The following is a 26,566-nucleotide window of genomic DNA, read 5'->3' as shown; positions in this document are numbered from 1 at the left end:
CGGGGGCGAGGGGTGAAGTAGCCGTGTAGTGAGCGTATCGGATGAGTTCAGCGGAGATTGTATGATGTCAATGCTTGTTTCAGTGTGTTCGGGCGGACCATGGGGATCGATCGAAATGCAATTGGTCTACACTCGCCCCGTAACGCCTTTCGCTCCGCATCTTGCAACCGTTCGTCTCTGGCCATGGAATGCCGCGGGCTACGTCGGCTCTCGATGTGACTATGCGCTGCCAGCCATCCCGAGGTGTCGTCACATGGCTGCCCGATCTTGTGCTCGGAATAGGTATAATAGCTTCGCCGTCTGAGCATTCATCTTCCTATTTCAACGATTCAGAGTCCATCCTAGCAAAGCAAGACCGTCTCTACAATTTTCAATACGTCCGCAAAGTCTTTCCACTCACACCACCAGGCCTCCACCCAGCATGCAAAATCTTCCGCTTCGGCCAGGACCCGCCACCACGTCTCCGCCCCCAGACATCGAAATCTGGAAAGCCGTCCCCTCAGACGTGACCCCCATGGCCGACCTCTTCCTGGACAAGTACGGCGGAGACAAAGCCACCCGGCTCATGTACACCAAAAGCGAAGTCTGGCCCACCATCCTCGACACCATCGAGAGCTACATCGACTTCGAGAGGGAAGTCCAGTTGATGATCGCCATGGACATCGACACGCGCATCCCCGTCGGGTTGATCTCCGTGGGCGTCGTCCCCGACGGCGTCCACGTGGACGACTACACGGGCAGCGAACTCTCCGTGCACGCGAACTGGGCGATGCGGGCCGAGCGAGCCAGCGCCAGGGGCGAGGATCCACGGCGTTTGACCGACGCGAGGCTACGGCTGTCGGACGTGGTCGACAATCGCTCCCGTGCGGGCCAGGATCGATATATCGGTCGCTCACATCTGGTTCTCAACACCTTTGCCGCTGATCTCAAAGGCCCTACCGGGCGAATCTACCAAAGCCTGTTGACATGGGTCATCAACTTCGCTCAGATACGTAACTGGCCGATCTGGGCGCAGTTTCCCGCGAGGCACGTCGGCCCTTTGGTACGTGCGGGGTTCGTGAGAGTCGGGGGCTTCAGCTTGGACTTGGACGAGTTTGCGCCCCGTCGTGCTGGTTTGGGGGTGGAGGAGTATGTGCAGTTGGTGTATCGGAATCCTAGAGGGAGGAGTAATGTTCGGATGGAAGATCTGCGGGGCCATCGAAGTGGGAGAGGACGGAGGGAGAGCTTCTGAGCTGGCCGATAGCTGACAGAGAGACCATCTTTACGGGTGGCGAGTAGCTGGCGAGTAAGACTTGCTTTTGAGTTAGCCAATGACTGACGGATAACACTGTCGGGTGTGCAAATGTAACCGATGTTTGATTGGTCCATACCGAGAAATGAAGAATAACACTGCCTGACAGACCCCTCTTCGCCCACGTACGGCCTTCTTTCCGTATCTTGCTTTCATTCGGCTCTGGACGTGAGGTGGAGGTCACGCGTTGTTACGATCAGGCCATTTACTGGACGCCAGCTCCGTGGGGTGTAGCTATGCCATCATGCGTGACTGCTCATATACTAGTCTGACCCTGTTTCCATTATAAACTGTAGTCCTAGAAGAGGTATCCTATCCTATCTCCTTCATCATCTTCACCACTCGAAGCCCTAATTTGAGTTCAGCAAACAAGACTCCACGCCATTTTCGACGTACCCCAGAAGAAGTACACAGCTACCCACCAACTCTTTACCATGCCCAGAGGAACAGAGTCCGGAGGAGACTCACCGGCCGAACTCGACTTTACGGAGCTGGACGAGTTGTTCATCATGACCCGTGACGCCAAAAGGGACGACGTCGGCGCCATGGCCAACATCTTCATCAAATCGTTCAAAGACGACAAGACCGCTCAGCTCCTGTACCCTCGCGACGAAATCTGGCCCGTGGTCGTTGAGATGCTGAGGCACTACCTGGACGACGACTACACCCACGTCATAGTAGCCGAGGACAGATACACCGACACGACGGTCGGATGGACGTCGGTCAGCCTCGTGGCCTCGGATCAAGAGGACCACTTCAAGTTCTGCGATTCGACCGTCTGGGCCGGTCGCCGGTTGCTACACTTGGGAAGAAGCGAAGGCCCACTGCACGTGGACGAGGTGAGGCGGGCTGGTCTGATCACGCAACTTAGCAGAAGGTTCACTTCTACTCACTGGCCGAAAATAGCAGCTTCCACTAATTTTCTGCCGAAGGAACCGCGATGGTCAAAAAAGAGAGATTGATGGACAACACCTGGTCATCAACACCTTCGCCATCCATCCGGATGTATTTGAAGAAGAGATTCCAGAGATCGCCTACAAACTGATGGATGATACCAGGGATCTCGCGAAGGGAGAGGGTCTGCCCCTTTGGGCGCAATTCCCCCAGAATTCCCTGGGCAACCTGGAAGAACTCTTCCAAGAAATTGGCTTCGCCGAAGTGGGTTCCTTCGAGTTGAACCTCACTGGGTACACCAACGAAGAACATCGGAGGAGGAGGAATTGGGGGTGGCAGAAGTGGACGCAGTGGGTATTGGAAATCGGAAACTGGGAATGTGGACGACGGTACTAGGCTTCTCAAACAGTCGATCATTTCTCAATTTGTCGGGTGAGCGAATGAATCTGATAGATTACTGGCCTGGTCTACACTTTAGAATCAGAAATGCACTGCCTATCTGTTTCAGCTCGGGCTACATGGGACCTTCTCTGCATACCTTCTTTTCACTCGTCCTTCTTCCCCCAATCAGTCTTTTGAGCGTGAGGCGATCACCGCGTACTTCTCCTGACGACCCCGCTCGACATCAGAGAAGTGAGGCTGCCTCCACGCCGTGATTGATGACTGGAAACCAATCACAGTATTCCCTGGCCGCATTTATTTGTGTTAAATGCTTACGTCCTCTGGCATAACACTTTATCCACATCCTTTTATCATTCGCCCCGGATGTGACTTGCAAGACTTATCCTACTACCCACCTCCCATACCTTAACTAATTTCGAAGTGACATCGTCGAGCTTTGAGCATACCAGTACGAATCTCCGTCATGCCTCCCCGACCTCTTCGTACGTATATTTTGAGTCCATCTTTCCTCCTTTGGACCAAGGTTTGATTCTTGAGACATGTCTTGGGATTTTCTACTCTGTAGAAATGTTCCAGGGCTCAATGCAACCCCTCGAATAGGCAATACTGATTCCGAAACTACAATCCAGGACGCTTGGAGATTGAAATCGACCGAGCCGAAACGTCAGAGATCGTCGGCATGTACGCTATCTTTGGGGAAGCCTTCCCGTTCGAGAACCCCAAGCTCGCGCGAGTCATGTACGCCGGATCCGACCCCGGACCGGCGGTCGAAGACATACTGAAGACCTATTTGCACTCCGAGTACAATAGATTCATGATCGCCTACGACGTGACGCAAGGTCTGGTCCCGGACCCGGGCTGTGAGATGGAGGGTGTTGACGAAGACGAAGGCATGAGTAAGGCAATTTTCGGAGTTATCTCTTCCTATTCGAAAGTGCTTCTTGAGTCGCGAGATACATTGGAGGAACAAGTTAGCCATTTTGCCACTCTTTCTACTCTCCAAACACGTCTTCTTACTTAAACCTTGATCATTGAGTGGGAATGCTAACTCCGAAATGTGCCAGGCTACGGATGGATATCAGTAGGGCTCGTACGTGACGGCACCTCGATGGATTCTTATGCAGCCGGTGATCTTTCCGTCTGTGCATCGTTGAAGTTGTTAGCTACAGAAGCACGAGATAGGAGTGAGGATCCACGACAGCTGATCGTCGATAAACCTAGTTTTCGCCTAGCTCTTGAGCTTAGAACCCGGTCAAAAGATGGCCAAGCCAGGTATATCACCAATCCACATCTAGTCGTCAACACTCTTGCTATGTGGCCATTTTCACATAGTGATTCGACGTGGGAGATGGCTTTTAAACTGCTGGGATGGGCTGTGGAGTATGCAGATAGACACAATTGGCCAATCTGGACACAAATCCCTGTGGGCCAGAGGCCCTTCTTCCATCAGGCCGGCTTCAGAGAAGTAAGAGCGTTCACCTTGAACCTAAACGACTATAAGCCTCGTGAATCCAGGGATGATTGGGGGACGCAGGAGTGGGTGCAGATGGTGTATCGTGCTCCGGAAGAAAGGCGCGCAAGGTCGATCTCGCCAAGAGGTCGAGGTGAGAGGCGACGTAGACTGAGCTTCTGAGGTGGTCGATGATTGATGGACTGGTTTGATGCAGGGAAGTATGAGTGTATGCGGCGGATGGACTGAAATGCGATTGGGAGCTATTGGAACATGCGGTCGACTTAGATTAGAAACGTGGGTATTATGCCTCCTCGATGGCCCTTGTGGCAACAAACTCTGCTTCAACGTGACTTCCCTTCTATGCCCAGAAGTCGCTGTCTCCGAGTTTCCCAAGCTGAAACCGTAAAGAAGCAGTCCCTCCCCACGAAGGCTGTGCTGAATCTGAAGCTACACTTCACGCATTAAAAGCTGGACAAAAACATGAGCAAAGCGTTGTTTCAAGCACCCTGTCCAAATAGAGAGTAGAAACCTCGAAACTCAAGAATGGTACAGCCTAGCGTCTTGGCGGCTTGGCGAAGTGAGGCTTTTCTTAGAAGCTCGAGAAATTTGCGGACCGATAAGACTACAAATCGTACAACCCTGCAACAAGCAGAATTTTTAGGCCCAGAAGCTGCAAATAGCGTAGGAATCCTGATATCCATAAGACTCTTTCGAGCCGATAGAAGTATCGTGCGATAACGTTGAGTACAGTGCGGAGGATTTCACTTCCCTGTGCAGGTGGGAGCCTTAGTGAAGGAGGACTGGGAGTGTGAAAGACATCGAGACCGTAAGCTTGAATGTATCACATAGCTCGAGCAGAATCTTGCTCTTAGGTGGCCGTAGAAGGAAGGCTTGAGCGAAGCAATGGTCTTTCTCAAGATACGAGAGTCAGTGGATGGGAATTTCAGAAGGGTGGTATCCCGGCAAAGGCAGAGTATGAGGGCGGCATACTGAGCAATTGAGCAGTGCTGAGTGGCAGGGATATTCGCCATGTGAGAAGGATCTGTGAGTGAGACACGACTTCATGCAAAGAATGGATTTATCAATAGAAAGTATATTATCGCGATGTAAGCTTTAAATGACACGCTACCACAACCACCCGAAGCAAGCAGGAAGGAGGAAGGGCTTGCTCCCATCCCACCCACAAACAAGTCATAGTTTCTTTTCTCGTTGCCGTTCATAGATTCATGACTTCGATCAGTGGCATTGTTCTTCTCCAACCGTAAGAGCACCTCTCCACCCACCCCATCGAAGCATCCCGCGCTTGTAAATATTGATTGTCTCCACGCAATAGTACCCAAGAGGGCCGTCGGAGCCATCACACCATATCCTCAGTGCGCTGATGAATGTCCCGATTAACGTGGATACCGTTCCCTCTGCCATCCGAAGTCTTCTCCAACTGATTCCTGTCCTGCAATTCCATAGAGGTGATATGATTGTCGACGGTACCAAAACCCTCCACCGCCTCAACCGAGTGCGCAAATCTCTCGTTCGATTCGCTTGCAGGTCCGGGGCGACTGGTCGTATTGTGGGAACATTTGGGAGAGCCTTTAGGGGAACTTTTTGGGGAACTTTTGGGAGAGCGCAAGGAGCGAAGACTGATCTGGCTGCGGATGGAACGGATGACGGACTCTGGCGATACGCCGTTGAAGAAAGGGCGCAGGGTGGGGAGGCAGGCGCCGATGACGCCAAGAGTAGGCTCGATGGAGGTCCAGAGCACGATCCAATAATAGTGGACTAAGCGTAAGAATGAGTGAGGAAGCTGAGGTGGAGGACAGAGAGAAGACTTGAAGATGGATCGTTGAGCGGGAAGAGGATGAATTAGTTGCTCACATGAAAAGTTGAAGTCTGCGAGGTCTCGAAGCTTAAAGTAGGACACCGTTCGACCAATACCAGCTACGACTACACTAGATAAAAAATTTAGCTTTCCATTCTCTCATTGACGGTGACATTGTTTGCTTACACGGCACCAGTCATGAAGATGCATAGCACTGCGACTTTTTTCTCCAGGGGAAGCTGAACCTTCCTCATAGGGAAAAAGGGAAGCGCAAGGATTACTATATCGCTGACGAGATTTGTGAATGCGGCAGTCTGATACATGACGTTGATGTTGTTCGGGCAGCCTGGTAGCTGCAAGGGATTGGTTCCCCAATTGTCTGAGATCGGATTGCACTGGAAAAGAGTGGCGAAAAAGATGCTGATCCACCAGAGGAGCACATAGGTGGCGATCACCCAGATTGCAATTCTGAGGTTGCGAGAGGAGTTGACCGGAGTGACGAAGATACGCCAGTAAAAAGTCAGGACCGAAGCTTTGATGACCGGCATGGCACATGTATGCATGATTTGCATCACAAACATGACCTTGCCATCAGGCAGCAACTCTTTGGGAGTGGGGAACAATGGAACACCATCGCCAGCGTAAATGTTGGTCCATATCTCCTGCTCGCCAATGCCACCGACTGCGACTCCGACGATGTTGTTGATAGTAACACCAAGCGTGAGAGCCTGACGTTCTGTAAGCGAATTCGAGAGAGGAAAATATGCAGCCACTCAAATCAGTCAGGGTAGAATGATCTTACCAGACCACCAAGGATCAGCCAGTCTTCCTTATGGATTCTTGCGCTTTTGTAAGTTTTGGTGTAGAAGCGGAGGGCGACGGCTAGGATGGCTAAAGCTGATAGGACGGCACTAACAGCGACGATGACCTTTGCTTGGCCGTTTACAGTTTGACCGTCTCCCATGGCTTTAGGTGATGGTGTGGTTAATGCAAGGAGTACAAGCAAAGGATGACCAAATATAGGGTCTTGGAATGAAATGAGAGAAAGAATTATGGAGGTCGGTGGGTACTGTCCATTTCAAAATTTGATGGGGGAGAGAGGAGACTTGCTGAAGGGAGCCTTCAGTGCCATCACATTTCTCTGTAACTTACCGGGTGTGCAAAGATTGAGGGTCACGGTCCTCACTCAGGCGCACGGGGTAGCTGTAGAAGTCCGTAGTATGGGGACAGCTTCACCCAAGTCCATGTTCGTGCGGACCTGGGTCAAGTGACCGCACCAGGCGGCGTCCAGATACCCCATCATTGGATTTCCAGCTATAATGATTGCGGGTGCCCGCGTCTCGCTCATAGCCTACGGCCATAGGCAAGCGTCAAGGAAGCAGGAAGGCATCATCGACGCTTATGCTGATGCAGGATCTTCCTCAACTGGAAAGGTCAGGCTGCGTGGTAATGCCTTATCGCTGAGCTTTCGTCCAGTCAAAAGCTGCGTCCTGCACAGCCTCAAATCGAAAGTCCTACGATAATCCGGTTAGTGGGATTTCTTCAGGGACAGTCCTGAACGCTTGGCACACTTTTCGAGATGATGATGCCAATACTTCTCCTAGTCATCTACACCGAATTAGAATGCATATAAATTTGTCGGAAGTGGGCGAAGAGCTGGATGCTGGGTATTGTGTTACACCGCAATGAGCAAATTCATCATCGATGGTCGGTCGTCAAAAAACTAGCGCCATGCACATCATACAGGCACGTACCCGAGCGCTTGCACGAATGTGGCTCGGCTCGAACGAAGAGATGCCTTGTCGGTAGCCTTTTATGCTGATCATAGGCTAGTATCGTGTATGCGAGTATGCAATGCAGTATCGGGAGGCTGGAAGACGAATCATCAGTTTGGAAGCTTGGAAGAGGGGTAGAGCCCAATGCTCTGGATGAGATTCTGGAGAGTTCGGGAGAACGCTGTCAATGGTACTTTCGCTCCAGTGTGCTTCCGTGCGTGACCGAGATCCAGCTGTGTACCAGTACTCTACCTCTTTGGCAGTATGCACTTGGCCCGCCACTTTGTTCTTTCGCCGCCCTTTAGCCATGCACACGTCCGGATCAAGCTCCCTTCTCGCCACCAGACTCTAGGCCGTAGGAATGGAATACCACGGCTAAATCAGGCCCTGATGAATTTAATTTTTGGCCAAAGCTCTCAGTCGTGCCAGTCCTGCAGAACAGCGGCAGCTTTTACCGAAGACAGTACAGTACAATCTTGGGGAGTTGGGTACCTATACCAACACTCTTTGCAGATCATTCTTCAGACAGAAATGTGGCACAACGGTTTGTATTGTGATTGATTCAGGCCTTAGGCATTCGCGTTCATGTTTTTAGATACATCGGTGGAACCGCGTTTCTGCAGCCCAACAACAGCCATCCGATAACATTCCGCAGTAGATAGCGCCAGAAGTGCTGTAGGCCTCCCGCAAGAGCCTACTTGATTTTCCAACTTTGCGGCACCAGCGGCTCGGGGTTGGCCTCAGGGCCTTTCTCTGAAGGAAGTCAGCGGTATCATCTTTGAAAACAGACCCATCATACCACTCCGCTGCACGACTGGAAGAGTATAGGCACTCGATCCTAAAGCTAGCACGGGCAGGTGTAGATGGCTTACGGAGGCGATGAGCTGTGTAAAACGGCGAGTACTTTGACGGACTCGGTGCTGATTTTGTCTGGGATCTTGGAGGCGCGCGCTCTGAATCTTGTGTATCTATAAAATTCAAGAGAGCCACGGCTTCGTATACGGTATGTATTTGGCCCCGGAATGTGTCTTCCATGACTTGTCCTCTCAACTGGGCCACCACCAGCCAAGGCTTAAAGCGACGATAACGCCGACGGCCCGAGATTATTACGGAACGCATATGTAGGCGGCCTTGCCTGAACGCTGCTTGCCGCCTTACTTCATACGCGACGCCCCACTTCAAAATCCGCTGTCAAACGGGCGGGCTCTCGGATGCGGAGTAGCTGACACATTTCAATCGAGGAGAACATACATGACTTGGCAATGATAGACACTCTTCCCCTAAACTTGGACGCATGTCCGACGCTTCAATGAAGATCGAACCCGCCATATGGACAAGGGAGATGCCGGAAGAATAGCGCCCGAGTGGACGCATCTCAGGTATCGTAAGGCCTATGCTACCATTGACGGTTCTCGGAGTACGCAGTCGGAAAGCTCAAGGAATCGTCCAGACTCTGATCAGCTCCAAGCATCCGGAGTTTCAGTCGTACTAAGGGACATAGAAGCATGGCAGCATATCATCTTCTCCAGAACAAGGAGCACGACGAAGAAGTCGCGACTCCCTCGAGCATTGGTCCCAGAAATGTCAACCCGAAGCTGTGGAAATGGATCTCGAGTTTGGCCTGCTTTCTTTGTGGTTGCGTCTTCACGATTATGAGCCTCGTCGCTGGCCAATACGTCTTTTCAAACGAGACAGCACTTGCGGAAGACCTCTCGATTCTGAGTACGTCTCCGGAGAAGGCATCTGCCAAAGAGATCGTAGCTAACCGAGATTCGCGTTACAGTTCCCCCTGGCCTCTTCTCCACAGAATTTACGCTCGACGAGAAGTTCAGGATGAAACCGTCGCCGGAGAGTGATGAAGCATGGCGCAGTATTCTCCCAAGTATGTCTAATTCAGCCCACGATGGAAAAAGCCGCACTGACGATTGCTTAGACGGTCTTGGTGTTGTGCAGCATCCGGTTATTGGTCCAGAAATAGTCAATCTAGCTTTCGTCCACCAGCTTCATTGTCTTGTGAGTCATTCCCATCTCCAGGACAAACCTTTGCTGATTCGACCCACAAGGCCACCATACGCAAGAACTACTTCGCCGGTCAACAGCGCACCGCGACAACCGAGACGGACAAGCACATGGTGCACTGTCTGGACTACATCCGCCAGGCACTCCAGTGCCACGTCGACACGAATCTGGAATTTCGAGTGGCGTTGGGGACACGGGATGCGGCGTTTACAGGATACGGCGAGCACAAGTGTCGAGACTTTGATAGGGTGTTTCGTTTCGCGGAGAAATGGAGGGTTTATGATGGCAAGAATGCCAGCGAGTGGATCAAGATCTCGGACGAAGAGACAATCCCCGGTCGAGTTATCAACTACGACTATGTCTCATCTCGAGGAGATCCAGAACCTAAATAGTCGGACCGGCATCATAGTCTGGGGAGACCTGTTAAGCATTCGATCCTATTGTGTATGGTAAACCCCGTTTACGTTTGATGCTGTATGTGTTGGTTCAGTGCTAGGTATTCAGGCCAACTGTCCCGCAGTTCCGCCCAATCGTCCACGGACACAAAGCCTCGATCGTGACAGCACTAAGAGCAAGTAATAAAAATCCCTATTCATCATCCTTTAATGATGACGCTGTTATTGATGATACCTTGAGACGATCATCCATCCACGTAGAATCTGCCAGAAGCCTTCATTAACAATTGCCACCACAACAGACAAGACGATACATACTCTCGGAGATTTTTCTGATGCATGTAGCCGACTATTCGCAAATTGTGACCTTGTCTAAGAGACAATCAGTGTGGCGGTCCGGGACAGGGAAGCTGGTTCTGTTTCATCTACAAGGCCTTCCATCTCCGCCAGAACACCAAAGCTAGACCCGCCTACCAGACGGCCATCAAAGCTGCATTTTGGTATATCGTGGTGAAGGGCCTTCAACGAGCCTAGAGTACCCCGAATAAGGTCTGCGCCGTCATTCTAGTGAAGGGACGGCATCTTCCACCAGAGCCACGAAGCTAGTCAAGCACCTTTAGGCAGGGTTGCCAATGCTACGGACCTGCTAGATCATCTCCAATATGTTTGACTTCTTCTCCGCCGAGTGGCGGCGGGCATAATCGAAGCAGGGTCCTGAACGGCCGTTAAAACCTCCCTGTCAATCAGGAAGTCTCCGAATTAGGAAGTCGGACTTGAACATCGTAGCACCGACCCGTTTGGTGAACATAGAATTACCAAAAATCACGAGCCCGGCGACTCGGGAGGCGGTGACGGAGGTACCTGGCAAGTCCTGGCCTATTACCTTCGCCGTATCAGGCACTCTTCCTTCGCACATTGGCGGTCCAGAGGGGAGAAGCAGGGTCCTGTACGGCCGCGGACGATTATGTCTCCATAAGTATTCCGGGCTGGACATCAGATCATCGGTGTGCACCTACCCGCCTAGTGGTCTCGACTCATCATTTTTGAAACATTGACAGTCATTTCCTTGCCTCATCCTAGCAAGACGAGCGAGGAGCCTCGAGAAGATCTGAACTTTACGCACATTGATCGGAAAAACTCTCTCGGGGCCAAAATCCAAGTCACCCTTGATCGAGAAGAGGAGTCGAAGACCAAAGGCTCTATTATATAAAGCAAAGATCCTTCTCCTTCTCTCTCTCTTGCCTCACTTTTCAGAAGCAATCGCTTTTATCAAAGCCAAACACCAGAAGTAGAAACGACACCACCAAGTTCACATCGATTTCACGTCCAACCCCAATACGATAAAATAAAATAGTAAGTCAGCTGTTTGTCCTGCCATTGCAGTCAGTGTGCTGATAGCGCCCTTTTGAAAGCGACAATCGACACGATGCTTTTCACGATTGTCCTCCTGCCAACCCTGGCCCTCAGTGTCCTTGGCACTCCTATCGGCAGACGCGGTGGTACGTTATCTTCATAGTGAAAGCTATCACGATGCTAACACACCATGCAGCTATGGTCGAAGAGGTACGCGCTGAGCAGACTGCGGTGGTTCATATGGAGGAAAGGGCAGATGAGCAACCCGGCTTGCATAAGATCTGGTCGGCCGAGAAAAGGGCAGATGATGAACCCGGCGCGCCTAGCATCTGGTCAGTGGAGAAAAGGGCGGATGATGAACCCGGCGCGCCTGGGATCTGGTCGGTCGAGAAAAGGGCACCTGTGGCTGCCAAATCCAAGCAGCTCAAGCGTGCGAACTACCCTACGCCTCAGCCCTGAGGCCAGCCGCGTAGGCGTGAACAGCTAAGAGTTCCCGGACGTAGGTCTTTTGCCACTAAAGTTCTGGCGTTGACTAACGATGATAGATAGCATGATCCAAAGATAACCTACCGATGTCTTGTTGAGGAACACATGTAGCTCGGAGTGGTGGTGGGCAAAGAGGAGCGGAACATTCATGCCATTTCTTTCCGCCATGGATGCATTGTATGATAGAATAATAAATGTTGGTGAATTTGGGCTCGGTCCCGAGATGATGAGACTATGCTCGTTTTGCAGAATCAAACACTTTTCGAAAGACGGCAGTGCAGAATCCGTTCCAATGAGCGTAGAAAGGAGCACGTCGTTCTCAAAGGAGGAGTCAACAAAGTCTCAAGTACCTTCCACAAAGAGTTGGGGAACCCCACCTCAGGACTGCTTACGCTATGTAGGTAGGGATTCCATGTTCATAGTAGCGCTTCGTCTCAAAGGCGGTTTCGCCATAGATTTTGCAATTATCGTACTCTTAATAGTCAACCCCCAATCTTTGTCTCTAGCATATACGGGGCATCGGATTAGCTTCCAAAGGCTGCCATTCCCTCCGCCTACTGTCTCACCATGAATCCACCTGGCTCTGCCGCAACATTCCTTCTCCCAGCCTCGGAAGATGATATACCATCACTCATACGCGTCCACATGGCCGCCTTTTCGCATGACAACTCGGCACGGCTCATGTTCAAGAACAACGACGAGTACGAAAACATGCTGCTGGACATGCTCAAGGCACAGTTTTCCAACCCCCAATTCGCAGTGATCAAGGCCATCAGCAAAGATACAGGCAACATCCTGGGATGGCAAGCATGCCGCTTCCTTGGCAAGGATGATGACTTGGAGAGCAAGGGAGTGATTACGAGGGTCGAAGGGGTGAAAGGCGAGACGAAAGATAAGAAGGATGATGGCCGCACTCTCCGCTCAGTGCTCAAGGAAGACTACGTCAGAGTCCAGAAGGATTGGATGGCCAACAGAAAGTACATACATTTCGACACGCTCGTCGTTGACCCCGCTGCGCAAGGTCGAGGCGTTGGCACTGCGTTGGTACGCTGGGTCACGGACAAGGCTGATGAGCATGGCTTGTATTGCTGGCTGCAGTCTTCGCAAGCCGCTCATAGCATCTACCTGAAGGCAGCATTCAAGGACGTCGGCAGCTTCGAGGTCGACCTAAGAGAGTTTGCTCCTGGTGGCAAGGAAGGGGGATGGGGATGGGGGATGTATAAATTTAGGTACATGTTGCGATTGCCAGAAAGCTAAAGCTAGGTACGTATGCAAGGTAGAGTAATCAATATAATCTACTTTAGTGGCATATTTACAAACCAATTCGGAAATTGGCACCGACTCCGAGTATTAGTAAACACCCCCTAAGGATAATTCCACCAGCCCGCCGCTATTTGAGACTTGGCGCTTCGACCCGGGCCATAATCGAGAAAATAAGAAGCACCGCAACACCATTGTACCAGCGCCATTAGGGATCGAACCTAATACGAACTAAATACCCCCAACAACAAATCGGAAGGTGCTTCCTGCGGGGTCTTTCTTGCTAGCCATATGTAGTATAGCTTGCTAGGCTAGATCCTCAAGATCCTTCAGATCCTTCCTCCATAGAATCTACATCCTTCTTCTACCCACACGAGCTGATCCTTGCTACCTTGTTCTTTGCCATCTCCCTAGCTCTCGACTCGCCCGAGGGTACCTTTTACCTGACCAAACAATCAAACATACAAAGGTGATTTATAATTCAAAGGACTAGCAAAAATGTTGCTTTGAAATCAACCAGGGCGGTGAAGGGATGAATATCTGCCTGCCTCCAAACGTCAGGATGATATTATACTCCAATATCCCTCTCTCACACTTTACAATTCAAACCCACTGAAGTTCCCAAAATGCCTCTCTCCCTCTACGACATCACTGTCCCGGTCTTCATCCGCGGCCTCACCAACCTTTCCGCCATCCTCTCTAAGGGCTCAACCTACGCCGATGCACAGTATGAATTCTCCAGCCCCATTTCTCCTTTTTGGGCGTCCTCGGGAGTCCTGAGACATATCTCCCAACTTCCGTACTCCAGAAACATCCTTCGAGAGCCCGAAATGCTCATCTGAAATAACAAAGCGCTGACTCCACCACTCCACCAGAAACCTCCCCCCAGCCCACCTTCTCGAAGCCCGCCTGATCGAAGACATGGCCGCTCTACCATATCAAATCCAGAGAGTCAGCGATCACGCCAAAGATTCCGCCGCCCGCCTCGCCGGAGTCAAAGCCGTCGCAATGCCAGACGACGAAACCACCTTTGAAGAGCTACAGACACGCATTCAGAAGACGATTGACTTCCTGAAGACGGTGCCGGAGGACAGCATGGACGGGAAGGAGGGGGAGGAGATAGTCCTGAAGGTGAAAGTGGCGACGTTGGAGTTCACTACCGCGAAGAGTTACGTCTTGGATTTCGTGCTGCCGAATTTCTACTTCCACCTCACGACGGCCTATGACATCCTTAGACACAACGGGGTGCCTCTCGGGAAATTGGACTACATTGGGGGTGTTAAGATGAAGGCGGAGAAGCCCTGAGAGCCGCCCGCTGTGCAGCCTCCGAGAAGGGCGTGTGGCCAGTACCGTACTCTAGAGAAGCCGTGACGGCACAAACAAAGTTGTATTGACCCTCTGAAACGTGACTTTTGTTTTCTTTCATTCTTTTGGATTGATGAGCTCGAATCCCGATGCGCCACAGCCATCAAGCTGCCTCGGAAAGGTCTACCTTTGAATACGCTAGGGAATCTAATTGCCTTGCCCTGCTCCTTTGCAGTTTTGAAGCTCTTTCAGAAGAGATTTAGAGGCCCATTTGGACGCCTACCAGCAGTATTTTCCATCTATAGGTACTTCCATGTATTGTTTTAAAGCCGTGAGCAAGGCAAAAGCATCTTGAGCGCTAAGCTTCTACACAGCGGTGACCGCAATGCATCCACCTCCCTGATTTCCCTCTTTTCCTTTTTTTTTTTTCGATACTCATGATTGTGCGTACGGAAAAGCCGCCAATGGCAAAGACTGCCAACATGCTTGAAAGATTTCGTGGCCTGGAAATGCACGATGGTCGAATCTCTCAATTCCTTCGCTAAAGTATTTACGAGTGAATAGCCATTGTCCAGCTGTTCCAGATCCCTCAACTTTTATGCCGTCCCTAAATCCACACCCGGAATAAAAAACAATAGAATACGCCGCGCCTTACGCATGCTATGCAAGATCGTGAAATTGGAGACTCATGAATCGTGTCAATCACGCCTAGAAAGATCCGCCAGTCTCGTCAGTCTCGGTCCCTTCCTCTGCCTCACTCTTTAGCCCCTCCTCATCATCACTGTCAGTCTCTGATGCCTGCTCGTCGTCCAAACCGGGAATGCCGCTCCATTCTCTGTAGTCGCCCTCTATCCACCTCTTGCTCTTCGGCAAATGGTAAGGATCAAAAGGGAAGTACGCGTCCAGGTGCTGGTAGCTTTCGTCTCTCCTAGCTGAGAGCGCTGTCTCCCGGTTTGGTTGGCCATATCCAGTGCCGGCAGACTGCAGAACTCGAACTCTTTTATTGGTCTCGAGTAGATGATAGACGTAGACAATGCTGAGATGATTCGCTATCCGGGCGAATTCGGTGACGATTGCCGTCGAGCACACTTTGAGTGGGTTGAGTTTTGAAAAGACGTTCTGAGAGAGAGCTTCTTTGACCCCAGATTTCCATTGATGCTGTTGACCGTAGGGAGTGTTCAGATCGTCGTCTTCAAAATCATCGTCTGGAGCAGACTCGAGATCTCGCCACCGAAAGCAGAAAATATAAAGTAGAGCTTGTACAAGGACGTAGAATGATGAGTATCGTCTCATGTCCGGACCGCGGCAACTGGGCTCATGGTTTCGACGGAGTCTCGCAAGCTCGCCGCCAATATAGCCGAAGACATCTCGCACGATATTGGACGGCACATGCATCCCTCTGGCAACAAAGCTTGCGAGATAGGCTGCTGATGCTTGGCGTACAATAGCTGGTTGGCCTTTGTCGAAGGTTATTTGTACACAAGTCCCAACGAAAGTGTCGATATACTCGGAAGATTGCTGCGCGAAATGGAAGAGAAGGAATTGTGTGTGGCGAGATCTGTGCGTAGGTAGGATGGTGGTAACGAACTGAGATAGAAGGATGTTGAGGGATCCCACTTGCTCCTCGACGGAAGGATGACCAAAGCTTTGTTCGTAATGCGAGAACAGAATGTCCAAGATCGCATCCATCTTCTCTACATTCTTCGTGATTTCTTTCGCTCTCTGCGCTTCTTCGTCCTCCTCATCCTCGTCAAAGTCGTCCTCCTCATCGCTCATGTCTGAATCCTCCATGTCATCCATGAGATCCGGTCGGGCTGGTGGAATCTGATCCACCAAGCCTTCTCCCACATCCTCCGCCAAATCTTCAAGGTCAACCTGCACCTGAACATCTATTTTGACGAGGCGTTCCGTGATAAGCGCCAGCACCTCCCCTCGTAATTCCGGAGAATACCCAACGAGTTTGAGCAGGTTTTGTACGTAAACGACATGAGAGCGCCTTGAGTCCGTTGGATGAGGAAATGCGGTGGTCATTGTGGAGGAGAGTATGCGACCAGCGGAAGGTATTAGCTGTAGCAAGTACTGCAAGGTCCTGTGTACTCGAGCATAGATCATCAAGCGTGTAACCACCGGTAGATCTCTTATTCGGCCGTTAGATGGAGGTGCTGTTGGACCGTTAGAAAAGGCCCCCAGCGTTTGGAGAGGATGGGTCTGACCAGCTGTCAGATTGTTCACCAACATCTGCACCACGTCTCCTAAGAACACTCCCTGTGCTGATGAAACATTTGCTAGTAGCCGCACAAACAGAGCCACATAGTCTTCTGTTCGTCCCAGCCAGTCGCTACTCAAGACAGCATGAACCAAGTCAGAATTCGATTTGTTGAGCACTGAAACGTTTGCGAGTAATGAGATAGTGTAATTCTTGATTGTGACAGGACTGAACTCCTCTTCATTGCCATTCTTCTGGGAGTAGACATCCTTCAATTTGTCATAGCCTGAGTCGTCGCCCAATGCTCGCTTTGCAAAGGCGCGGCGCACTTCTTCTTGGATGAGATGCGGCGCCTTCTCCCAATCGCCGACCACCCTCACCTCGACATCCGAATCAAAAGTGACTTTGGCTTTCTTTCTGGGGCTAGAGGGAGGTGCTTCATCGTCATCTTCTCGCTTGCGGACCAATGTAGGGCGGCGGAGGAGTGGTTTTGGTGTTGTAGCAGTGATAGGGCCCGTGAGGCGCTGGATAGTGGACATAGCTGAAGTCAACACTGAAATACATATCAACAATCGAGAAGAGTAAACTAATGACGTTGAACGGGGCGTTGTTCACTATGACTCTTCTGTGCGGAGGAAGAAAAAGTTACGGTTAATAAGCGAAGGCACGCGACTGTAGGGCTGGGATTGCTAGTGCGATTGTGTGAACTTTGGTCTTTGGGAAATTTATATCTGCACAACAACGTCAATATCTTCTGGATGGTTACCTGAACAATTCTTTCTTAACCACATTATCGACAGTCAAGATGAGGGGCAAGCGTAGTAAACAATACCGGAAGCTTATGGCCCAATTTGAGATGACATTTGGTTTCCGGGGCCCATACCAAGTTCTCAGTCCGTTTGCAAGCCTTTTCCCTTGATGTTCTGCAGCTGACGCTGCTTCTCACAGTCGATGCCCAAATCATTCAAGATACCGAGAAATTTAAGATGGACCTCGTAGGTGGATTGGAGCGTACACTCAGCGCCAAGGTGAAGCCAAGTATATTTCCAGTCTCTACAGTCATGGAGATTAAGCTAATCATTGCGTTTTGTATTAGTGATTACACAATGCTCTATGCGGCACCTATATCTTTTGAAGCACGTCCCTCAACCAACAAAAGATGCTCTGATCCTCACCGCTCAGTCAATGGAAAGACGACGCTGCAACCACCATGTCCTTGACGAACCGCTCTCAACTCTCGAATGCTACAATTCTGTTATTGACCCCAAGAACTCGCACACAAACAAGAACCGTTATATTGTTGCAAGCCAGGATGATGACGTAAGAAGGCATTGCAGGGGGATCAAGGGGGTGCCGCTGGTCTTTGTGAAGAGGAGTGTAATGGTGATGGAGCCTATGGCTGCGGGCAGTGTCAAAGCCAGAGAAGGTATGGAAAGGGAAAAGTTTAGGAGCGGGCTGAAGACAAGAGGCATAGGGCTCATTGGAAAGAGGAAGAGGGATGAAGATGACGGTGATGCAGTTACGGGAGAGGGCCAGGAGGCGAAGAGCATGACTGAAAGTGAGGAGAGAGCGGGAAAGAAAAAGAAAGTGAAAGGGCCTAAAGGCCCGAATCCGTTGAGCGTGAAGAGACCGAAGAAGGCGACGGTTAGCGACCATAAAGAGGAAACGAGGAGAGAAGGCAGATCGGATGAAGCTCTAAGCTATCCAGACGCTGAAGAGAGAAAGTCAGAGATCAGAGTCTCCGCTGTAGGCAATCTTGACGGACCCTTTGACGAGACACAAGATCGTGAAGCAAAGCGAAAAAGAAAGAGGAAACACAAGTCGAAACAGCTTGAAGGGCTAACCGCTGCGATAAATAATGGCAATGAAGGCACCGAATAAGGCAGAATGCTATCGAATTGATACCCCGTTCAATGGTTTCTTCAGTGAGTAGACTATGGCTGTGACTGTTCGCGCCAATGACTGAGTAGAGAATATATCCACTTGACCGCGTCTCTGCTCGATTCAAGGCTCCTGGTCTTATTCGAAAGCATTGACGGCGTGTTCCTTGGTCCCCGAGTAATGCATAACGCCGCGCTATGCTTCCCAAGTACACCCTCTCTAATCCGTCGTGTAGCCTTATGAAGCCCAGCATGCCATCCTCTCCCTTAAATACCTCCAAGACCTCTACAACCTCAACGTCAATGTCACGATTCTTCATCGATCTCTTTCCAAACTCTCTGTATCCTCTCTTTCTTTTCCTTCGCCTTCTCTCGGTTCTTAGCCGTCCTTTCAAGCCGTTCTGCTCGTAGACACTTGTTGACCTCCCGCTTGGCACCATTGCAGTTGCCCAGGACTTTGTGTAGAAAGCCTTGGGCGTGGCATTCGTCGAGGGCAGCCATTACTTCTTCGCAGCCTAGGTGGAGAGGTCAGTACGGATTCTCTGGTGGAGACAACTTTGTATGAGTGCGCAGACCCCTGTTGTCTTTGGTGTGTAGATGAGGATGCATTGCAGTATCAATAGTGACAGGGTACCGCGAATTGCAGGGTCAGAATGATTGGGCGCTGAGTAGTGGTGTAGACTCGGAGTCGGAGAGCCTCTTGCGGCATGTTTGGTGCGGAAAAAATCCGTTGCCGTCCAAAAGCTTGTGATGCTCCGCCATCAAACTTTCTCCTCCCCACCAAACGTCGCGTCTGCTGTGTCGGGCTCGATAAACGATGATGGCACAATCACAGATCACTGTCAGAAAGCAGCAAGGTATGTTATCGTACTGCTTTGTTCTCTCGCTGCTGACCGCCTTGGCTAGAGCTACAGCAGCAATACACCAACTACAAGAACAGCCTTCAACAGTTAGCTCAGAAGATCGGCGACATTGAACAAGATACTGAAGAACATAAGTACGTAATCTACGTGGCTCTCGATCTCTAACATCTAGGATCAAGCACTCGGCTTGCTGGCGAAGACCTTCTCGGAAGCCACACCGCTCATTCGTTGTTCAAACAGACTTGTACTAGAGACACTGGCTCCCCTTCCTCCGGACCGCAAGTGCTTTCGAATGATAAATGGAGTCTTAGTTGAAAAAACCGTCAAGGATGTTACTCCCGCGCTTCAGACAAATTCGGAAGGATTGAAGAAAGTTCTGGAGGAGCTGGTCAAGCAGTATAAGCGGCAGCAGGATGACATGGAGAAGTGGAAGGTGAGTTTCTTTATTTGAGAATGTTACAGCCACAGTTACGATGGGCACACGGTTCTCGTCTCGATTTAGTTTAGGGCCTTGATTCGTGGACCTACCATTCGGGAATTTGCTGATGAGTCTACATGGGACGCAGAAGAAAAATAACATCCAAGTCGTGCAACAATAGCCTCTACACAAATTTCCAATCCAAGCGGCTTCATGTCCGCCTTCGTCACTAAACAAGAATTCCTTACTAAGGGACCGAGGGCCCGTGACAAGGCACTTTCATTTCATTGAAGATGTGCAATATGGCGAAATCGCAGCATCGTGGATGACGAGCGAACTGTTCGATTAGTGTTATCGGTGCCGTGTCATCAAGGTGTCCTTGGCAGGAGCATACTGTTTGCTAGCCAGAATCGGGATGCGTTGATGCCTGAGTTCTCGTCCACGAGGTCATACGGTTATTCTCTAGGGCGAGCGTCAAGCCACAAGAATTACCGTTACAACGGTTATTCGATACCATCGGAACATTATGGCTTGCAGGTGCGTTGGCATGAAATCAGGGTATGAATGACTGGATCGGTGGTCATGCAGGACTAGTTCAGTGTGGGAGGAGCGGTCATAGGATGCTAATTCAAGGTACGAAACTGATTTGACTGGACGGATCAACGTCACCCCGAATTTTGCTTAGGGAGATATGGCTGTTATACATATGAGTTTCGACATGTCTAGGAGACAGGGAGCGAGTTTGCTGCTTTCTCCAAAATAAAATTACGCGTCATCGGACACGGGCACGGACATGTGCTCCCAAATCTTGAGGCAGCCAACACAGCATTCCCGGCAATCCTACCCTGCGTCGTATATGCAGCCCAGCCTCATCATCCGAACCAAGGTTTTTTGAACGTTGAACGAGATCGGAACGGAGTCACCGCTGCATGGTGCAAAATACGCTCCATGCTTCCAAGTGTCAAAAGCATTGAATGATCATGGGAGGATGTATGTACAATGAAAGGTCAGTCATTTGCGCATCAGCGGATACCCTTGGGCCTTGGAGATGCGATGGGCTGCTGTTTGAGGCTGTGTCTGTAAAGTGCAAACGCGTTGATGTGATAGCCGCCACTCGACATGAGCTCTCCAATCTTAGATCCTGCAGAGTTTCCTCAGATCCTTGACGTAGCCAACACATATATGTAGCCAGCATACATCGAAGACCGTTTCATGTAGTGCCGTTGGGACCTTAAGTATTGATACCCAGCCGGAGACTTGAAACCCCTCTTTTACATGAGGTGTGGGTGCCACATGCCCCGCGCGTGGAGCACATGCTGCCCAGTTCCACTGACTTTAGGTACCAGATTCCCGAGGACTTTGTTGGGCTTTGGGCGCAGCCCCCTAGGGTATCCATGCCAGTAGTCATTGGGAGACGACACTTTTAAGTAATGCCATGCTGATTTGGTTGACTGCCGCGTCGACCGCGTTTGTGGTGGAAGTGTGGAGGTGTGCTCAACGGGTAGGGATCCTTGCTGGTTTCTAGAAGCTAGCCCCGAGGTTTCAGTCCGAGACCGTGCTCGAGCCGTGCCATGTCGTTGAACGGTGAACACGGTACCTACCTCTCCCACCTCTCAATTGGTGTGAATCAAGCAGCAGAGCAGACCATCATACACTCCTTGAGGCGACCATACACGCGTTTGACGCGACCAGTTAGAATCGCAGCTTCACTCTCTACATTAAGCTCCGAAAAGCTCAGCGAAGCCATCTCTGACTCAGACCAAGCTTCACTTTGCACTCGGAGTCGACATTCGACACTTCTCTCGACACACCCACCGCCCAGTTGCGCCTGAAGCAAGACGTGGCCTTCCAGTACTAGCGCTACTAAAGTTAGGAAGCAATCGTATGCGCCTCCAACGTCAAGCTCCTTCTCGTGGAAATCTAAAGTGCTGAGTTAGATTCTCTGACCGCCATTGGAGCCCAATTGCCCGGCGGCACCCTCCTTCACAAAACCACGCCAGTGGACGAGCGACTGCGGGCACCCGGTCATAATAATCCCATTGTGAAGACGAATTTGGGTCTAGTGGTTGTTAACCCACGCTCTTGCGCGGGAGTGTATTCACTTCGATCGCGCTTCATATTGTCGAATCGGTATGCATGCCTTGGGTAATTGGCGCTTCGATACCAGTCCATAACACAGCCTCATCTAGATCGGCGCACGCGGAGAAAATCACTAGCCCTGCTCTGAAGCCAAAGTCTCGCAAAGTACCTAACTGTTGTTGAACAGCACAGCACAAAGCTGCGGTGCGTCATTTCGAGAGCCCAACTTGCCAATTCACAGCTCACCCCATTCTCAAGCTGACCCCCGATTATTCTGTTGGTTGCCTTAGGCTGCAGCGGTTCATATATTATTATGTCGGAATCCCCGCCCAAAGAGGGTGTCGAGCAAGGAGATGCGACTCCAGAACACTCGGAAAGCATGGAGAGAGGAGAAGAAGCTCAAGTGAGGGAAGCGTACGACTTTGAAGTAAAGGAACAAGATAGGTGGTTGCCGATAGCGAATGGTTGGTCACGCTCAATTCCTCATGCATTCTCGTCCACTGAATTTGCGCGTTTTCGTCTTGCGACGCTGCATGATGATGGAATATCGTATTGCCGTCGCTTCTCCAATTCCTACGCGCGCAAAATCGTTGGCTTCCTTCTCCACAGTCTAAAGATCTGCGCCAGCATCTTGTTTCTTTAATCTCTATGGTCAACAAATATTTGCCCATTTGCTTAGTGGGCACACACAATGTCCCGAAATTCCCCGCACTCTATATCACCTCCTCCCCGTGGTTCAAGACCTCACAGCCATGTCTCGGATGCTAACATTCGCAACTTTGCTCCAGTGGCCCGGATCATGAAGACGGCGTTGCCAGAAAACGCGAAAATCGCGAAGGAAGCGAAGGAGTGCATGCAAGAATGTGTCTCCGAATTCATTTCATTTATTACCTCCGAAGGTTTGCACATTCAAATCCTCTACGATGACCAATTGCCTGACTTAATCTGACCTTCAGCCTCGGAGAAGTGCCAACAAGAGAAGAGGAAGACGGTTAATGGAGAAGACATCCTATTCGCTATGACATCTACCGGCTTCGAAAACTACGCTGAGGCACTAAAGATTTACCTGGCAAAGTACCGAGAAGTAAGCTCATCCGCCCTTTGCCTCCCCAGCCTTTCCTTGACATGTCTTTCTTCCTTTCCTTTCTCATTTGCATTTGGGTAAGACATATCAATCATATTGACCGCTGTCTACAGTCCCAATCACAACGAGGAGAGGCACAGCAGGCGCGGCCGAGCAGTGGCTACGGCGCTCAAACGTCGCAGCCGAGTGCAGCCAGTGCGAGCACAGCTGGGCAGTCGGATCCATCAAGCTCAACCGCCTATCAAGGACAAGAAGAGGGTGTCAACAACATCCTCAGTCCCCATGGACCAGATCCCTCTCAGCAATTGAGCGGCTACGGCAACGTGTACCCGCCGAGCTCGAGCAATAACGGCGTCGGTAACGACCCTTATTAGTGACCTCCTCCTACCAGCGTCTTTTGCATTCGAGTCGAGAAGGATGGTCCTCTTCTACTGTCTACCCGCTCTGCCAATACCGAGGAGCATGGAACGGCACTGTCCCCTCGCACTCGAGACTCCATGGGGAACTTGAATTTCATTGTGATTATTTGCAGCTAGGACTTGTGGGGCGCCTCTAGGACCACGTGTACCTGGATGGACGCGTTCACACATTTGTATATTCCATCGAGCATGCTCTGGAAAGGGAGCGATCTGATAGTTGCAGCAGGGAAAAGCACTGAGGAGCATTTCGCCGTGAAGGATCTTAGCGATGGAGTGAAAGGATTTTTTTTTTGCATAATTAGATCAAGGGAAAGGGCAATTGATCTGGAAGGAAGGAATTTGGGATTTCTACTTGCGAGATACCAAGACCTGGATGTCTATGTACCATACTGATTTTTTTTTATATTAGATGGATTTCATCAATCGTCCTTTCCATTTGGGCTTATCGAGTGCCTCAAGCCCAAGCTCAAACCCCATCACCCTCAACTCTCCATCCTCCATCCCCAAGTTGGGGTGCTCCAGCAGCGAATCCGCTCAAATTGGACACGCCTATCTTATCCCAAGCCATTGACCAATCAGCGCTTCGAAATTTGACAGCCTGGTAGAAATGTCTCACATGCCGTTTGTACCTGCATGAAAGACGAACATGAGCCCCACTCCTTGTCCAACTTCGGTTTGCCTCCTTCCTCCTTCCACGCGCTCCAATATCCTTTGGTACCTTGACAGACGCGAAAAGAAGAGATCAAATGTACAACAGCACGAATCGAATTGCGCTGCCTACGGCTAGCCTCGGCATTCCGAAAGTCCGCCGCCCATGACGCACTTTTGCAGCACAAATGCTCCGCATCCAAAACGGCTGCTACACCATCACGCAAAAAAACTCTATCTCCGCCACAGCTTTAGCTTCTCCGTTTTATGGCTATGGCTGGGTAGGTATCTCTCTGTAGCAAACATTCCACAAATTTACATCCAATAACCATCTCGCCAATCCGCACCTTTTCCCGCCTTTTTCCCATTCTTAACAGTCTACGAACTCTTTTCCAGCATCTCCGGCCAAAAGGTTACCATGGTGCCTCCATCGGCCCTGGACGTACGAAGCACGACAGATACACAGATCGCTACCTTTTCTGATAAGCTCAGCGTCAATGGCGTTGCAGCGCGACGCTCCAAGGCGCCAAGAATTGCTGGAGGCATAGCGGCGCATGCCAGTAGTGACATGTTCAAGAGTCCCGTGAGGCTTTGCAGCTTGGCTCTGGGGGGACGACGTTCTGATCGGGTAATAGGGACATGGTAAACCAAAGGCGAAACGATGGGATCGTACGTTCGTATCCATCCACCTGTGTCAGGACCAGTGGGCATAGAGCTGATGGGGTAACAGATCGATTGAGTGAAGAAAGCTTGGCAAGACAGGTCAGAACAAGATCGACATGAGGAAGGGGTCAGACTATTCGTTGGCGATTACTGACATTGCGACAGACGTCTTCCTTGAAAGGAGCTGCCAAATATTTGACAATCCCTGGTGAGTGGCCTACCACATAGATTACCGATACCACAGGACCTGTTCTCAAACATTGAAGGCCTAATATCTCTGGGCGGCGGTCTACCTTCGAGCCAGTATTTTCCTCTAGAGCACATCGACATCAAAGTACCCGTACCACCACACTTCTCAGAGCAGGAGACGAAAGAGTTTGGGGTAGTCAAGAGGATAGGAAAGCAGGATATTGCGGAAGGAAAGAGCATATACGGTACGCTAGACAGATGACGAGTTAGAGCTACAACAATGACTGAGATACGGGGTGCAGACATCCATGTGGCCCTTAACTACGGTCAGTCGACAGGGTCGGCACAGATTTTGCGATTCATCACAGAGCATACAGAGGTGCGGGACTCTGAATGAAGCGCCCAAATCGATGCTGATGAAGCATTGCCAGATTGTACACCATCCGCCATACAAAGACTGGCAATGTTCTATGACCGTTGGCAACACTTCTGCTCTCGATATAGCGTACCGCATGTTCTGCACGCGTGGCGATTGCATCCTGACCGAAGAGTTCACCTTCTCCTCAGCCGCTGAAACAGCTCGACCGATGGGCGTGCAATGCATAGGCGTGAAGATGGATGAACAAGGTCTTCTTCCCTCACACCTAGATTCGATCATTAGCAATTGGGATTCAGCCGCTCACAATGGTGCTCCCAAACCTTGGTTGCTCTACACTGTACCTTCCGGCCAGAACCCCACAGGTGCCACACAGTCCAAGCAGCGAAGAAGAGATATCTACCGCATGGCCCAAAAGCATGATATCTACATACTCGAAGACGAGCCATACTTCTTTCTACAAATGCAACCTTACACCGGCCCAAATGCTCCTGACGTCCCACCTCCATCCTCTCACAGCGCCTTCATAGACGCCCTGGTTCCCTCCCTGCTCAGCATGGACATTGACGGTCGAGTCATGCGCCTGGACTCCTTCTCCAAAGTCATCGCTCCCGGTATGCGATTAGGCTGGATCACAGCCTCGGAACAAATAATTGAGCGTTTCGTGCGGCACTCCGAAACGTGCACCCAGACTCCCAGCGGGCCTTCTCAATTGATAATGTTCAAGTTGCTAGAAGAGACGTGGGGACATGCAGGCTACCTTGACTGGCTGATCAACATCAGACTGGAATATACGAAAAGAAGAGACAACATCTGCTACGCTTGTGAAGAATACCTACCGAGGGAAGTAGCGAGTTGGAATCCGCCGATGGCGGGCATGTTTCACTGGATCAAGATTGATTGGCGAAAGCATCCTTCGAAAGAGGGAAAATCGATGCTTGAGATTGAGGACGAAATCTTTCATGCTGCCATTGAAAGAGGAACTCTGATATCAAAAGGCAGCTGGTTCCGGGCTGAGACTGGCAATCCGGGAGACGACATGTTCTTCCGGACTACCTTTGCTGCTGCCCCAGCGGACCAAGTGGCTGAAGCAATTGAGAGGTTTGGTACTGCGTTGAGAGCTGTCTTCCATTTGGAGGCCGCGAACGGTCATGGGCAGTAACTGGAGTGTGGAACGGATCTGATTGCATCAATAGTCGGTACCGTTTGGGAAGAAGCGGTATCATGTTATCTGTGTTTGAATGAGATGCCTACGCCATGATAACGACAACTTTATAGACTCGGACTCCTAG

The 26,566-nt window shown here is 50.7% G+C and overlaps 13 protein-coding genes across 13 annotated transcripts; 10 read left to right on the top strand and 3 right to left on the bottom strand.

Moving 5' to 3' along the window:
* Positions 1-421: 421 nt before the first annotated feature.
* Positions 422-2,581, top strand: HO133_004405 (uncharacterized protein; the record flags this gene model as incomplete). The annotated part of the gene is made up of 3 exons (XM_037295322.1): positions 422-1,042; positions 1,657-2,168; positions 2,224-2,581. 3 exons carry the CDS (start codon positions 422-424, stop codon positions 2,579-2,581), a joined length of 1,491 nt encoding a protein of 496 aa, XP_037157323.1.
* A 469-nt stretch (positions 2,582-3,050) lies between these two features.
* On the top strand, positions 3,051-4,220 carry HO133_004404 (uncharacterized protein; the record flags this gene model as incomplete). Its single annotated transcript, XM_037295321.1, has 3 exons — positions 3,051-3,069; positions 3,217-3,483; positions 3,652-4,220. 3 exons carry the CDS (start codon positions 3,051-3,053, stop codon positions 4,218-4,220), a joined length of 855 nt encoding a protein of 284 aa, XP_037157322.1.
* A 1,177-nt stretch (positions 4,221-5,397) lies between these two features.
* On the bottom strand, positions 5,398-6,820 carry HO133_004403 (uncharacterized protein; the record flags this gene model as incomplete). The annotated part of the gene is made up of 5 exons (XM_037295320.1): positions 5,398-5,596; positions 5,711-5,816; positions 5,913-5,986; positions 6,043-6,584; positions 6,659-6,820. 5 exons carry the CDS (start codon positions 6,818-6,820, stop codon positions 5,398-5,400), a joined length of 1,083 nt encoding a protein of 360 aa, XP_037157321.1.
* A 2,316-nt stretch (positions 6,821-9,136) lies between these two features.
* On the top strand, positions 9,137-10,042 carry HO133_004402 (uncharacterized protein; the record flags this gene model as incomplete). The annotated part of the gene is made up of 2 exons (XM_037295319.1): positions 9,137-9,388; positions 9,695-10,042. The coding sequence occupies 2 exons, from the start codon at positions 9,137-9,139 to the stop codon at positions 10,040-10,042; spliced, it is 600 nt and encodes a 199-aa protein (XP_037157320.1).
* Positions 10,043-11,471: 1,429 nt separating this feature from the next.
* On the top strand, positions 11,472-11,857 carry HO133_004401 (uncharacterized protein; the record flags this gene model as incomplete). The annotated part of the gene is made up of 2 exons (XM_037295318.1): positions 11,472-11,544; positions 11,595-11,857. The coding sequence occupies 2 exons, from the start codon at positions 11,472-11,474 to the stop codon at positions 11,855-11,857; spliced, it is 336 nt and encodes a 111-aa protein (XP_037157319.1).
* A 594-nt stretch (positions 11,858-12,451) lies between these two features.
* Positions 12,452-13,379, top strand: HO133_004400 (uncharacterized protein; the record flags this gene model as incomplete). Its single annotated transcript, XM_037295317.1, has 2 exons — positions 12,452-13,113; positions 13,268-13,379. 2 exons carry the CDS (start codon positions 12,452-12,454, stop codon positions 13,377-13,379), a joined length of 774 nt encoding a protein of 257 aa, XP_037157318.1.
* A 391-nt stretch (positions 13,380-13,770) lies between these two features.
* Positions 13,771-14,449, top strand: HO133_004399 (uncharacterized protein; the record flags this gene model as incomplete). Its single annotated transcript, XM_037295316.1, has 2 exons — positions 13,771-13,871; positions 14,020-14,449. The coding sequence occupies 2 exons, from the start codon at positions 13,771-13,773 to the stop codon at positions 14,447-14,449; spliced, it is 531 nt and encodes a 176-aa protein (XP_037157317.1).
* A 708-nt stretch (positions 14,450-15,157) lies between these two features.
* HO133_004398 (uncharacterized protein) lies at positions 15,158-17,194 on the bottom strand (the record flags this gene model as incomplete). Its single annotated transcript, XM_037295315.1, has 2 exons — positions 15,158-16,611; positions 16,663-17,194. 2 exons carry the CDS (start codon positions 17,192-17,194, stop codon positions 15,158-15,160), a joined length of 1,986 nt encoding a protein of 661 aa, XP_037157316.1.
* A 266-nt stretch (positions 17,195-17,460) lies between these two features.
* HO133_004397 (uncharacterized protein) lies at positions 17,461-18,536 on the top strand (the record flags this gene model as incomplete). The annotated part of the gene is made up of 3 exons (XM_037295314.1): positions 17,461-17,548; positions 17,604-17,693; positions 17,752-18,536. 3 exons carry the CDS (start codon positions 17,461-17,463, stop codon positions 18,534-18,536), a joined length of 963 nt encoding a protein of 320 aa, XP_037157315.1.
* A 305-nt stretch (positions 18,537-18,841) lies between these two features.
* On the bottom strand, positions 18,842-19,144 carry HO133_004396 (uncharacterized protein; the record flags this gene model as incomplete). The annotated part of the gene is made up of 2 exons (XM_037295313.1): positions 18,842-19,050; positions 19,111-19,144. 2 exons carry the CDS (start codon positions 19,142-19,144, stop codon positions 18,842-18,844), a joined length of 243 nt encoding a protein of 80 aa, XP_037157314.1.
* A 211-nt stretch (positions 19,145-19,355) lies between these two features.
* On the top strand, positions 19,356-19,997 carry HO133_004395 (uncharacterized protein; the record flags this gene model as incomplete). The annotated part of the gene is made up of 4 exons (XM_037295312.1): positions 19,356-19,392; positions 19,442-19,532; positions 19,639-19,831; positions 19,965-19,997. 4 exons carry the CDS (start codon positions 19,356-19,358, stop codon positions 19,995-19,997), a joined length of 354 nt encoding a protein of 117 aa, XP_037157313.1.
* Positions 19,998-22,208: 2,211 nt separating this feature from the next.
* HO133_004394 (uncharacterized protein) lies at positions 22,209-23,353 on the top strand (the record flags this gene model as incomplete). The annotated part of the gene is made up of 4 exons (XM_037295311.1): positions 22,209-22,359; positions 22,684-22,794; positions 22,852-22,979; positions 23,093-23,353. 4 exons carry the CDS (start codon positions 22,209-22,211, stop codon positions 23,351-23,353), a joined length of 651 nt encoding a protein of 216 aa, XP_037157312.1.
* Positions 23,354-24,319: 966 nt separating this feature from the next.
* HO133_004393 (uncharacterized protein) lies at positions 24,320-26,436 on the top strand (the record flags this gene model as incomplete). Its single annotated transcript, XM_037295310.1, has 8 exons — positions 24,320-24,327; positions 24,443-24,629; positions 24,682-24,715; positions 24,777-24,808; positions 24,875-24,917; positions 24,976-25,143; positions 25,201-25,277; positions 25,330-26,436. The coding sequence occupies 8 exons, from the start codon at positions 24,320-24,322 to the stop codon at positions 26,434-26,436; spliced, it is 1,656 nt and encodes a 551-aa protein (XP_037157311.1).
* Positions 26,437-26,566: the final 130 nt, after the last annotated feature.

The sequence above is a fragment of the Letharia lupina genome, assembly GCF_014066315.1.
Source record: "Letharia lupina isolate WasteWater1 chromosome Unknown contig_2, whole genome shotgun sequence".
NCBI classification, from domain to species: domain Eukaryota; kingdom Fungi; phylum Ascomycota; class Lecanoromycetes; order Lecanorales; family Parmeliaceae; genus Letharia; species Letharia lupina.
This window is presented reverse-complemented; position numbering and strand designations above follow the sequence as displayed.